Source organism: Lepisma saccharinum, chromosome 18 (assembly GCF_977018435.1).
Source record: "Lepisma saccharinum chromosome 18, izLepSacc3.1, whole genome shotgun sequence".
NCBI lineage: Eukaryota > Metazoa > Arthropoda > Insecta > Zygentoma > Lepismatidae > Lepisma > Lepisma saccharinum.
The window spans coordinates 31,189,973-31,204,246 of NC_139246.1; the positions used below are offsets into that span (position 1 = coordinate 31,189,973).

Genomic DNA, 14,274 nt, shown 5'->3' on the forward strand with positions numbered 1-14,274 from the left:
CGTGTGGATTGAAGTGGTCTTCAAGTGTATCAGTACTCTGTAAGATGTGAGACAAGCAGACAGAAGCGTGGAGAAAAATTTAAAATGTTTCTACACTTGCTTCAAGTTTCGTGCAGATCAACCACAAGAGGATGAATATCGATATGTTATTATCATGAAATTGTGTGATAGGTACAACATATTTAATGTTCGCTTACTGCTCCATCTGTTTTCCAAGATGCCTTTTCTTCAGAAAACTAGCACAAGTGTCTTTTCCGTCGAAAATGGAGGAAGTTACTAACTGTTGAGCTTTAGTGAAAAGTTTTTTCTGCAAGTGTGCAAGAAGTGAAGAACAGTTAGCTGATATAAAATTATTATTTATATTAGTGTGAGGGTTATGCCACTTCATTATTGTTTCTTCTAAAGCATTAGCAAAAATTAATAGTTTCCAACATTTCTGGTAGTAAGTCACATTACATCAGGAAATTTTCCTTAACACAGTACGTTAAATTCCGAAAGTCCTGAGACGCAATATTATTACAACAATACTTCATTGTGGACGCTGTATATGAAAGAATAATACATGTTTGCTAACGCCTTGCCATCTGAAAGATAATTTTAAAGCATTAATTAAAATTTTGCAAGAAGACATGTGATTTCCAGCTTGAGAAATGTTATAAAATAATAATTATATTTTTATCACCAGAGGGCGCAGAAGAATTTATACATGTCTCCCTGTGCATTTGTTTGATACGTGACACTAACCTAAATTCCGTTTAGAGGAAAAACTAGAAGTTAATTTCGACAGATAGAACTGTGGAAAATATTGCTTCGAGTTTCTGACGTTTTAGATTTCACTGTGGTCAACACGCATTTATCGAAATCGAAAGTCTTTAAATGTAATATATCAACGTTTATCTTTGAAACATTCGATTTTATGAGATTACAGTATATGTGACAGAGGTTTTGCTGTAATTCTAAATATTTTAAAGTCATGCTTCTTTCTCTGATGCGTGTATTTGCTAGTAAATATCTCTTCAAAATATGGAAGTAATGCTATTTGCATTTGCATGTTGATAACAATCTGTATTTAATGGTTTAAAGTTACGTAGAGTCAGTCACCTGTCTAGGCCTTGCATTTTCAAGGCACTTATTTCGTAACGTGTTTGTTTTGCAGTGACGTTATTGAAATTATGTTCAATGTAGACCACAGCCTAGAGACTGCCATTAGGCCTATAAAACTCCTTCTACACTTCTCTGGCCACTGGTTGTTCAGTTGGCCTACGAGTTGTCGAGATTCGCTGAACATCTTCAAGGTTTTCCATTCCTCCTTGGTAACAGTGGTGATGTGCACGCAGGTAGTTGGAAACATTGTCGACTTCCTCAGCACGTTTCACGATATCCGGGGACTCGTTGTGAACTGTTTGATCGTATCGTTCTACGTCCAAGGATTCGTGTACCTCGTATCTACTCTCGTCCACAGGAAGTCCCTGTTTCACCTTCTGGACCTGTGCAAAGACTTTGAGGACAGCGTCTTCTTCTGGAAGTCCAGAGCGATGGTTCGGGAGAGGGTCGTGAAGAGATCCAGAAGGACACTGATAGTATCGTCCATCTTGGTGACGACATGCGCCAGCCTATGGGCCTATCCCTTGTTGACATACAAGCCTCTGGCTACACGAGGCTCCAGCGACACCAGACTCAACTCTTCTCAGTACAGCTTCTCCTGGGCTCTCAATCTTAGCTACTGGTATCCGTTCGAAAACATCTCCTCCCCGCTGTACGAAATGATGCTTACCTTCGAGATCCTGTCCCTGTATATCTCCTTCTGGTTGATTCTGGCTTCTGACAACTTATGTGGTACTTTGGTGCTGTATCCTCTGGAAGAAGTACGGCATATGAGAAAGATCTTCAGAGCTCTCCTGGAACTCGGTCACCAGAACTATGAAGGAAGGAAGAGCAAGGATTGTGATGATAAAGTGCGCAGAATAGCTGAACAGGAGCTGACAGTACTGGAAGATGACAAAATGGAACTAGAGGTGCTGTCAGAGACACCTGTTGAGGTCCATAAAGACTACAAGAACCTAGAAGAATGGAATGTTGCTCAGAGCAGAGTGCATGATGAAGATTTGTCTCCGGAGATTGCAAATGATGCTCTGTTTCTGATTGAGTCCTCCCCAACACGGCTGGAAGGAGCGCTTAAGAAGTGGATTATTCAGCATCAGAAAGTTATTAGGTAAGACAAATCTTTGCTCTGTCTTGCTATTTGATGTATTCTCCACATAAACACTCCACTCCATATCCTAAAATATGCTTGCTGACAACTAGAACCTGTATAATTGAAGGTTTGGTAATGTACAAAACTCAACGAATATTTGGAATTGGACAGTGTTCCTTAAACTCTTACGATATTAGTGAAAGAGAGAAAATATCTCACTGCAAAATATAGTTCTGGACGAACTTAAATAAACTCGGACCATATCATCCCCATAACTTTGACTGTGCTTGAAAAGATTTATGGTCACCATATGTCCAAGTGCAAGAATTGGCAACAATCGAAAGGAAATATGGTGGGCGCACGCCTGTTAACGCCTTGCCAAGATTGTGAAGAAGATAAGGTACGGGTTTATTTAAGTCTGTTCTGAAGTACAAGTATATAAGGAAATTGTGGTGGAGAATGGATTTGGAAGATTATTTTTGATACTTCAAATTTCATATTTTAAGAAATGTATTCCACATTTTGTAGGGCGTCACGGTGTTTTCGTTAATTTGCAATCCTGTATTCTGTGACTAAATATCTAAAATCTCATTATTATCTTGTTATAGTCATATTTGTTTCTTGATGCCATTATCTCACAACCTTAACTTCGTAAACAGGTAGTCGCAGTAGTGTACCGACAAACTTCTTCATGGTTTCTTGTATTTGAATTTCATTGGCCATGTTGAAGTGCAATGCATTCCACAAACGATTTGGCGTGCTAATTTTGATTACAAAATATATATAGGCACATTAATATTGCCGTCAGCTAGAAAAGAGTAGCAAAAGAAGGAAGTGATAACGTCAGCAGAGTGGTGGGTTAAGATGTGATAAAGATGTTGAGTTAGAGGGTGAAAGGACGTGGGTTTAGCGGGGAGGTAGGAGAACATCGCAAGAGATAAGAGACGAAAGTCCCTTCAGAAATTCAAGTAAATATTAAACCAGTCTAGGACCAAATTCTGTGTCTGTTATTTGGCGAATTGGGGTAGTATTTTCTTTAATTACTTTTATTCCTTACTTGAAGTCTATGGCAGCAAAGACTGAACACAGTATGCCTGTTCATAGCAAATGCAGAAGCCCTGAATAATTTATCAGGTGGAATTGCATGCATTTACATGATTATAAAAATCCATAAATTACACAAAAATTTATTGTATAAAAGGAAACTATCATATATTTTTGTCGTTTTTCATATTTTCATAAGGTATTACACAATTGGAGTCGTTGTTTGTATTGTAGTTGGTTCTGTGCCAGTGTGCACACAACACAAAAAGAGGTGCATTTTTAAAAAGCCGACCCCATGGCGGAGTGGTTAGCAAAGTGCGCTACGATGCCAAGGGTGCCGGGTTCGAATCCTATGCATTGCTGTTCTTTGTGAGTGTCCCTCCATCAAATTTAGCATACCATCACTCATCCTCATCAGCGCGATTAGACAATGTAGCAGAAAAGCGACGTTAAATAATAATTATGAAATCGAAATCGACATCCAAATAATATACCGGGTGATCCGTTTGAGATGTCAGAAAAGTAAACCTTTATACACAAGAGGTTAATGTACGTATCTGTGAGCAGCTTGTTGTAATATAAGCAGAAAGGATGTAATTTTTGAATGAGTGGAGGTTTACAGACTTCAGCCACATTGCGGCGCTAATGTACATGGTAACAAAGGTGGTGATCACGTCACAACAGCGCACACAGTATGTCGAGTATTACATGCATGCTACTGCCGCCACGCAGCTGAAGTCAGTAAACCTCCACTGATTCGAAACTTACATTCCTTTCTGCTTATATTACAACAAACTTCTCACAGATACGTACATTAACCTCTTGTGCATAAAGGTTTACTTTTCTGACATCTCAAACGGATCACCCAGTGAATCCTAGTTTCGGCTCAGAGCTTTTAGAAAATCTGCCTTTTATCCTGAATGCATGCAACCACTCCGCACAGATCCATGGTTGCCACGGACAGTTACTTCTTCTATCAGACATCATACTGAAAACTATATTCACTATGAAATAGCATTGTAATAAATTAGATTAGAAATGTATCTATTGATCAGCCTCTTGGCTCTCCCAACAAATGCATAAAAAGAATAACTATAATAATACGGTGAAAATATATTCAATGAAGATATGAAATGAACAAGTCAAAAATAAAATTATGTCATAAAAAAGCATGCTATCGCTGGCCTGACTGGTTAGCACAGCCCGCTACGACGCCCGAGGTCATGGGTTCAAATCCTGGCCTAGGCATGGATGTTCTTTGTGACTGTACTACCTTCGTCAATTTCATCATATCATCACTCATCCTCATATTCGCAATTAGCCGAAAGTGGCCAGAAAAGCGAGATAAAATAAACAATGTCATGATAATGCTTTGCGTTATCTACATAAATTAAGAGAGTCTTGTATTAACATTAAGACAAACTGATGAAGGAAATAGCATGGACACAGTTAAAGTTATGACTGATGATGATGAAATTGATGAATGGATGCAAGGAAAACTTATATCCAGACCCAGGATCTGTTCAGGAAAGTTTGGAGGCGAAATCGAAAGTGGACGACCTAACTCGCTCGTCACCGATCCGGGTATGTATCATTGTATGATAGCAGCTATCATTCTTAGTACGTGGTCCGACATTAATATCGGTTGCAACGTTGAATGATTTCATACATGCAGGAAAAGGCAGTTTTTGAAGTGATTGTAGCGTCTAAAGAAGACGGCAAAGAGTAAAGAGCTATTTATTATTTGTTCTGATTTACAGATTTCATACGTACAAGCATGTACTTATTATACTATTAAACGTATTATTATATTTATTAATAATGTCTTAATAATACTCAGCGGTGAACGATGAGACTCGGTGAAGTACACAGACTCCTCTCAGGTACAGGGATAATGTTAGGCGAAGACAATATTCACAGCACAAAGAAATGAAACCACATTTCTGCAGTAGATAAACTAAAAGGTTTTATTCTTTATTTATGGCAATTATAATGCGAATATACTTGAGACGAAGGCAAGGATTTCGCTTTGTCGATTAATTGACTCAACTAAAACGCATAAACTCAATGCGTGGCTATCGGCAAGCCTATGATCACATAGACCTAGCTTGCGCCCCGAACTACCACAACAAGAGATATGCAATAATAACCGAGCCAATATTTGCTCTTTAGCCTTTTAGTCCAAATTAATCGTTAGGCTAGCTTTATTTCTTAACGAATAATGGTTGCAGTATTGTGCATAGAATCAACACATGACCATCGGCATACCTACGTATGATCGCAAAGGCCTAGCTTGCGTCCCGAACTACCATACCAAGATATATGCACAACACCGAGGAGTTCTTGTTAGGTTTAGAAGCTTCGTCGATCCGTGGCGAAAGTGTGATATTTCTTAACCGACATCCTCGCTTTTATACTATTTCGAGAACACAGATTCAAGTACAGATGAATCACTCACTATTTACAAAGAGATGCTACCAACAAAACTGACATCTATACATGTTTAGAAATACAAATTCTCGCAAACATGAAGATACATTAAACTACTCATAATATAGCATAAAATACAATAAACATTAAACAAAAGATATACATTACAAACAAGGTTCATTATTACATATAATAAAAAGGAAATTACGCTTTCTTACACAAAATAAATATGTTAGTGACATATTTTCTACTGATGACGTCACATAAAAATATGGATCATATCAGATTGAAGACCTCAAAGAGTAAAAAGCTATTTATTATTTGTTCTGGATTACAGATTGACGCATGCCGTTGAAGATAGACTCGCTAATATAATGGTTACAGTCATCCTCACATCAGGCTGCATACTATGCATGCTGTTCTACATGGCTGTTGCGGTGAGTATACACATTCTCAGGCAAGTTTCCAATTGAATCAGCAGTTTGAAGAAGGGAACAAATCCAAAAATCTGATTGTTGGGAAATTAAAAAAAACTGCCTATTTTCGTTACTGTTCATTATGACTGAATCAAAATCGTATAAGAAATCCGTTACATATACCTACTATCCTAGTGCGTAGTATTTTTGGTATTGGACTTTAATAAAAAGGAATATGAGGATTATAAAAGTAAGGATTCGGTCCCTTCTTCAAACTGATGAGATGCGCATTAGGTATTATTCATATAAATGCTGGATTGAAAAAAAAAATATTTATTTGTCACAAAATATCATAGAAATGTTAAGTAGCATACATTATGTTGTGATTTCAACATAGAGGAATCTTGAACTATTGAATACAGTGTCCAAACGTACACAGAAAACTATTCCTCCTATTCACTCAGACCATCATCCTCCATTGTCGTAGTCGTTGGCCTTGTCAACACCTCTTCATAAAATGGTTTGTATTCATCGGGAATGTACGTGACTATCTTGGCTACATCCTGTATCTTCTTGTGATTAATGGGGATGTGTCCATCATACGCTAGATCAGTTGGAATCTGGGCTACTGCTGAGTTTGGCTTTTGCAGCAGGAAAGTGTGAGTAGTATCCATCCCCGCCAGTGGCTGTTTGTGCCCTCGGGCGTTTAATATTCGCAATTCATTTGCACGTATTTATAAATAATTTGCTCGGGTTTTAATTAATTTGCGCGTACTTAGAATTAATTCGCACGTATTTAGAATTCATTTGCATGTACTTAGAGTACTTTACATTTATGTATTTGCATGTTTATAACTTTTTATGAATATATAATTATTTATTTTATGAAAAATATGTATATAAAAGGTAATTAGAGGTACTAAACGCTATTCATATGTTTTTATATTCATTACTGCAAAGTATGTAATGTATAAAATGTTAATATTAATGTTTATAATATTGAAAATAAGTTTTCTATGGTTTATGAACCGCTATGAACGGTGGTAATGGGTGTAGGTACAGGTCCAATTACGATTGGGGACGGTCCCGGTACTCGAACCTGCGATATGTAATATTATTAATTAGTACTATGCTATAATTTCATCATGTTATGAAACACGATGGTGCAACACGCTAGACAGAATACTGTCTCAGAATTTCGACTCCGCTCTGATGCCAGACAGAGAATGAATTAATATTCCGCGCAGGTAGAGGAGAAAGGAATTTTGGGGAAGCGCGCTCAAGGTCAAATGACGTCAGAACGTCAGGACAAAGGAAGATCCTGATTGACCAATCAGAGAACGCGTCGGTAGGTTTTCAGAACCGGTTTTTTCAAGGTTAACCAGTACGCAAGAACAGGGGAAAGCTATGCAATACTGTAGGGCAGGGGAGGGATTCAACCAGACAACAAAGGATGTCTGGAAATGCACAGCAAGGGTCAAATCTCTGAAGCTATGCGGTTTCCGCCGCCAATTAATATTCCGCTCAGATTTGCCTCCAAGGCACAGGACGCTTTAGCGCAGGTTTTTTTTTATTTGTACTATGAAGAAGGGAGAGCTATTAGGGACGGGGCCTACAGTTTTCACCATTTGCTTTTATCACGGGGTAACGAACCTAGGACCCTTTGATTATTGATTTAGGTAGTAAATGTATGTTACTGTGTGCTATTTAACTTAATTTTGAGTTTATTTTTTACCAAACTTTGACTTTATGTCAAATCTTTTACAAGTTTTTATATATTTTTACCAAAATAACACTATTTATACTATTCAGGCAACATTTTTTATTAAATGTTGGACTCGCAAAGACATTTTTTCAACTTTTAACTTATTATTTTACAATTTTATGTTAATTTTTTTACCAAAATAACACTATTTGTACTATTCAGGCAACATTTTTTATTAAATTTTGCACTCACAAAGACATTTTTCAACTTTTAACTTATTATTTTACAACTTTATATTAATTTTTTTACCAAAATAACACTATTTGTACTATTCAAGCAACATTTTTTATTAAATTTTGCACTCACAAAGACATTTTTTTCTACGTTTAACTTATTATTTTACAACTTCATATTAATTTTTTACCAAAATAACACTATTTGTACTATTCAAGCAACATTTTATATTAAATTTTGGACTCACAAAGACATTTTTTCAACTTTTAACTTATTATTTTACAACTTTATGTTAATTTTTTACCAAAATAACACTATTTGTACTATTCAGGCAACATTTTTTATTAAATTTTGGACTCACAAAGACATTTTTTACCAAACTTTGACTTTATGTCAAACATTTTCCCAGCTTATCCTTATTATTACCAAAATAATACAATTCAATCTGTTCAGGAAAGACTTTTAGTTACATTTTCGACACACAAAGTGTGTGATCTCAACTTCTATCTGTTTATTTCACAAGTTTAGGCTTATTATTACCAAAATAATACAATTCAATCTGTTCAGGAAAGACTTTTAGTTGCATTTTCTACACACAAAGTGTGTGTTCTCAACTTTTATCTGCTTATTTCACAAGTTTAGGCTTATTATTACTCAAATAACACAATTTAAGCTATTCAGACAGAAGTGTTTATTTCATTGTGCATTTACAAAGAGAGATTTTCAACTTTTAACTTATTATTTACAAGTTCAGGCTTATTTTTTACTCTAATAACACAATTTAATTTATTCCGCCAACATTGTTTATTAAATTTTGGACTAGCAGACACTTCTTTTATTTGTAACTTATTATTTTACAACTTTATGTTAATTTTTTTACCAAAATAACACTATTTATACTATTCAGGAAAGAGTTTTAGGTATATTTTCGACACACAAAGTGTGTGTTCTCAACTTTTATCTGTTTATTTCACAAGTTTATTCTAATATTTACTCAAATAACACGATTTGAACGTGTTTTTATTACATTTTGGACAAACAAACACACACACACACACACACACACACACACTTACACAGACACACACACAGACACACCATCACACACACAGACACACCATCACACACACACACACGCACACACAGAGAGAGAGAGAGAGAGAGAGAGAGAGAGAGAGAAATTTTTTCCAAGTTTAGGTTTCTTTCCACTCAAATAACACAATTTAGATGTGGTTTGAATTAAATTTTGTACACATGAAGTGTGTTTCGTCAAGTTTTACCCTTTTATTTTACAAGTTTAGGCTTAATATTATTCAAATAACACAATTTAATCCAGTCAGGAAGGATTTATTATTATATTTTGGATGCACAAAGAGATGTTTTCATTTTTTTTACTGTTTTTTTGCAGGGTATGTATTAATTTTTATTTATTTTGTTTTGTATTATATATACATTTACAAATTTTTAACTTAGAGTTTAGTATTTACTTAAATCTTTTCAAAATCACTAAATAAAAAGTACTTTTAGCTAAAATGTAAGCCACAGAATATATTATTATTATTATTATTATTATTATTATTAGGGTTTACTGATTTCCACTATGCTATTTTTGGTTCTGTATTTCTATATGTATTTATTTAGGTCAGGTTACGCCTGCTACGTAGGAAAGTTTGTTTATTTTAGAGTTTGCTGAGTATTTTGTTACTTTTATACTAGGTAAAAGTTTCCTAAATATATCAGGTAGGGCTCCATCCATATACTTTTGTTTTTGCTATTTTGGAGATGATGCGATCAGCACCACTCTCCATCTGCTTTTTATTTTATGTACCCAATATTATTTTGAGGCTTAGTGGATTCTAGAGCCTATTTATGCAGGAGAGAGGACTTGAAAATTTTGATCTCAGACAACCCACAACTATTTGTCAGAGTATTTTAAATTATATTTTATATTTATTATGTGCCACTAGAATATCAAACCTTGCTTAATTTTTATGTCTGTAACGCTGTTATTGTATTTCTAGCTAAGCCTTACTGGATATAATTGTAACTTGTTAATCTCGCCAAACACAATCTTTACCTCAATTTTGGAAGCTAGCTGAACTTTAGCGTTTCGAATTACATATAGTGAAGGCCTCAATAGTGGAAAATACACCCAGTCTGTAAAAAAATGGAAATGTTGTCTCCTTCTCTGTCGAACCAGACCAACAGTGTTCTCAATTGTTTCAATATATTTCTTAACATAACAAACTTTTGAAGAAAAGAATACCTTGTGCCCAGATAGCTTAGTTGGTATAGCGTAAGGATTTTAACCTATCTGTCCAGGGTTCGAGTCCCTGTCTGACCGATTACAATTTTTAAATTTTGTCATCGGATCTTTTGCAACAGTAAGTCGTGAGTAAGCTTTTAAATTTCTCAAATATCAGCATCTTTAGCTAACAGTACAGCATAACCAGTGTTATTATGATAGAAAAGTTCTGGTGGTAGAACCTACACCTACTGTAATATCTCTGTGGTATTAACTTACATGCAGCCCATAACTTTTGGGACTGTTTCTCCTCCGTTACATTTCCTCGCCATTTACCCTTAGCGTCGCGATTAGCCTCAGAAGCAAAAAAAAGCGAAATCTTATATTTGTTCTTTTTATATCTCTGAAACCACCTATACTGTAGAACTACATTTAATGAATTTTGCAGTCTTCCTGTTTGATCTGTTAAATAATCCAGTCAATAAAAATATACTTGCATAGAAAAATCTGTTTTTCAGATACTTTAATCGGGTAATCTGCTTTTGCGTACTTCCTCAGAAATATACACAATCATAGTTCTTTATAAATTTAGCACCTGATATAGAATAAGTCGAAGTCTAGTTAGAGTTGGCCTGTAAGTGCTTCTGGTACAAGTAGTTACTTGAAAAAGCAAATATTGGGTGTATAAAAGGTAGCATTCTTGTGAAACAGTAAAAAATCAACCTCATTTCCTCGTAATATTAGCTGTAAGTGCTTCTTGCAGATTAACAAAGCTCTGGCGTGTGGTCCTACGTCACCTATAATCCTTTGTAAGGTTCGTGTTGTCCTATAAATTGTCGATATACATACTAAATCCCTAGTTACAGCCTAAGCTTTTAGTTTCAATCAGAGGATTTCAGTGTTCAGATAGTGATTGTAGCCTAGTGTAATAAACCAAATGGAAATAACCCAAGTGTTGATGCACCCAAAAAACCAGTTATACTTCAAAATACCTTGAAAAAAGCTATAAGGCTAAATTATTCTTCTAGCATAGAAAAAAAGTTTAGCAAGTGGACCTATGGTTCATATAGTCAGTCGTGTGTGAACTTCGTCTTGTCCTGTGAATTGTCAATATATTGATAAATGGTTATATTTAAAAAAAATAAAAACAATGTTGGTAAGCGTCCAGTTGTGGACCCCTCGGTAAAAGAATTTCAGTCTTTATAGACACACAATAATTTTCGTTACACTAAAAATTTGGCCTCGTATTAAGGTAAATAGTCGAAATGATAAACATTTCGTGTACTTTATCCAGTAAGGCTTAGCTAGAAATACAATAACAGCGTTACAGACATAAAAATTAAGCAAGGTTTGATATTCTAGTGGCACATAATAAATATAAAATATAATTTAAAATACTCTGACAAATAGTTGTGGGTTGTCTGAGATCAAAATTTTCAAGTCCTCTCTCCTGCATAAATAGGCTCTAGAATCCACTAAGCCTCAAAATAATATTGGGTACATAAAATAAAAAGCAGATGGAGAGTGGTGCTGATCGCATCATCTCCAAAATAGCAAAAACAAAAGTATATGGATGGAGCCCTACCTGATATATTTAGGAAACTTTTACCTAGTATAAAAGTAACAAAATACTCAGCAAACTCTAAAATAAACAAACTTTCCTACGTAGCAGGCGTAACCTGACCTAAATAAATACATATAGAAATACAGAACCAAAAATAGCATAGTGGAAATCAGTAAACCCTAATAATAATAATAATAATAATAATAATAATATATTCTGTGGCTTACATTTTAGCTAAAAGTACTTTTTATTTAGTGATTTTGAAAAGATTTAAGTAAATACTAAACTCTAAGTTAAAAATTTGTAAATGTATATATAATACAAAACAAAATAAATAAAAATTAATACATACCCTGCAAAAAAACAGTAAAAAAAATGAAAACATCTCTTTGTGCATCCAAAATATAATAATAAATCCTTCCTGACTGGATTAAATTGTGTTATTTGAATAATATTAAGCCTAAACTTGTAAAATAAAAGGGTAAAACTTGACGAAACACACTTCATGTGTACAAAATTTAATTCAAACCACATCTAAATTGTGTTATTTGAGTGGAAAGAAACCTAAACTTGGAAAAAATTTCTCTCTCTCTCTCTCTCTCTCTCTCTCTCTCTCTGTGTGTGCGTGTGTGTGTGTGTGATGGTGTGTCTGTGTGTGTGATGGTGTGTCTGTGTGTGTGTCTGTGTAAGTGTGTGTGTGTGTGTGTGTGTGTGTGTGTTTGTTTGTCCAAAATGTAATAAAAACACGTTCAAATCGTGTTATTTGAGTAAATATTAGAATAAACTTGTGAAATAAACAGATAAAAGTTGAGAACACACACTTTGTGTGTCGAAAATATACCTAAAACTCTTTCCTGAATAGTATAAATAGTGTTATTTTGGTAAAAAAATTAACATAAAGTTGTAAAATAATAAGTTACAAATAAAAGAAGTGTCTGCTAGTCCAAAATTTAATAAACAATGTTGGCGGAATAAATTAAATTGTGTTATTAGAGTAAAAAATAAGCCTGAACTTGTAAATAATAAGTTAAAAGTTGAAAATCTCTCTTTGTAAATGCACAATGAAATAAACACTTCTGTCTGAATAGCTTAAATTGTGTTATTTGAGTAATAATAAGCCTAAACTTGTGAAATAAGCAGATAAAAGTTGAGAACACACACTTTGTGTGTAGAAAATGCAACTAAAAGTCTTTCCTGAACAGATTGAATTGTATTATTTTGGTAATAATAAGCCTAAACTTGTGAAATAAACAGATAGAAGTTGAGATCACACACTTTGTGTGTCGAAAATGTAACTAAAAGTCTTTCCTGAACAGATTGAATTGTATTATTTTGGTAATAATAAGGATAAGCTGGGAAAATGTTTGACATAAAGTCAAAGTTTGGTAAAAAATGTCTTTGTGAGTCCAAAATTTAATAAAAAATGTTGCCTGAATAGTACAAATAGTGTTATTTTGGTAAAAAATTAACATAAAGTTGTAAAATAATAAGTTAAAAGTTGAAAAAATGTCTTTGTGAGTCCAAAATTTAATATAAAATGTTGCTTGAATAGTACAAATAGTGTTATTTTGGTAAAAAATTAATATGAAGTTGTAAAATAATAAGTTAAACGTAGAAAAAAATGTCTTTGTGAGTGCAAAATTTAATAAAAAATGTTGCTTGAATAGTACAAATAGTGTTATTTTGGTAAAAAAATTAATATAAAGTTGTAAAATAATAAGTTAAAAGTTGAAAAATGTCTTTGTGAGTGCAAAATTTAATAAAAAATGTTGCCTGAATAGTACAAATAGTGTTATTTTGGTAAAAAAATTAACATAAAATTGTAAAATAATAAGTTAAAAGTTGAAAAAATGTCTTTGCGAGTCCAACATTTAATAAAAAATGTTGCCTGAATAGTATAAATAGTGTTATTTTGGTAAAAATATATAAAAACTTGTAAAAGATTTGACATAAAGTCAAAGTTTGGTAAAAAATAAACTCAAAATTAAGTTAAATAGCACACAGTAACATACATTTACTACCTAAATCAATAATCAAAGGGTCCTAGGTTCGTTACCCCGTGATAAAAGCAAATGGTGAAAACTGTAGGCCCCGTCCCTAATAGCTCTCCCTTCTTCATAGTACAAATAAAAAAAAACCTGCGCTAAAGCGTCCTGTGCCTTGGAGGCAAATCTGAGCGGAATATTAATTGGCGGCGGAAACCGCATAGCTTCAGAGATTTGACCCTTGCTGTGCATTTCCAGACATCCTTTGTTGTCTGGTTGAATCCCTCCCCTGCCCTACAGTATTGCATAGCTTTCCCCTGTTCTTGCGTACTGGTTAACCTTGAAAAAACCGGTTCTGAAAACCTACCGACGCGTTCTCTGATTGGTCAATCAGGATCTTCCTTTGTCCTGACGTTCTGACGTCATTTGACCTTGAGCGCGCTTCCCCAAAATTCCT

At 34.3% G+C, this 14,274-nt stretch overlaps 1 protein-coding gene across 1 annotated transcript; it reads left to right on the forward strand.

The window, feature by feature from the left end:
• The first annotated feature begins 1,172 nt into the window (after positions 1-1,172).
• LOC146002193 (odorant receptor coreceptor-like) lies at positions 1,173-2,216 on the forward strand. Its single transcript, XM_083139909.1, has one exon. It carries the CDS (start codon positions 1,173-1,175, stop codon positions 2,214-2,216), a length of 1,044 nt encoding a protein of 347 aa, XP_082996035.1.
• The last annotated feature ends 12,058 nt before the right edge of the window (positions 2,217-14,274 follow it).

Coding starts and splice junctions, on each gene's coding strand:
- LOC146002193 (XM_083139909.1), top strand. CDS start 1,173: ATGTTCAATGTAGACCACAGCCTAGAGACTGCCATTAGGCCTATAAAA.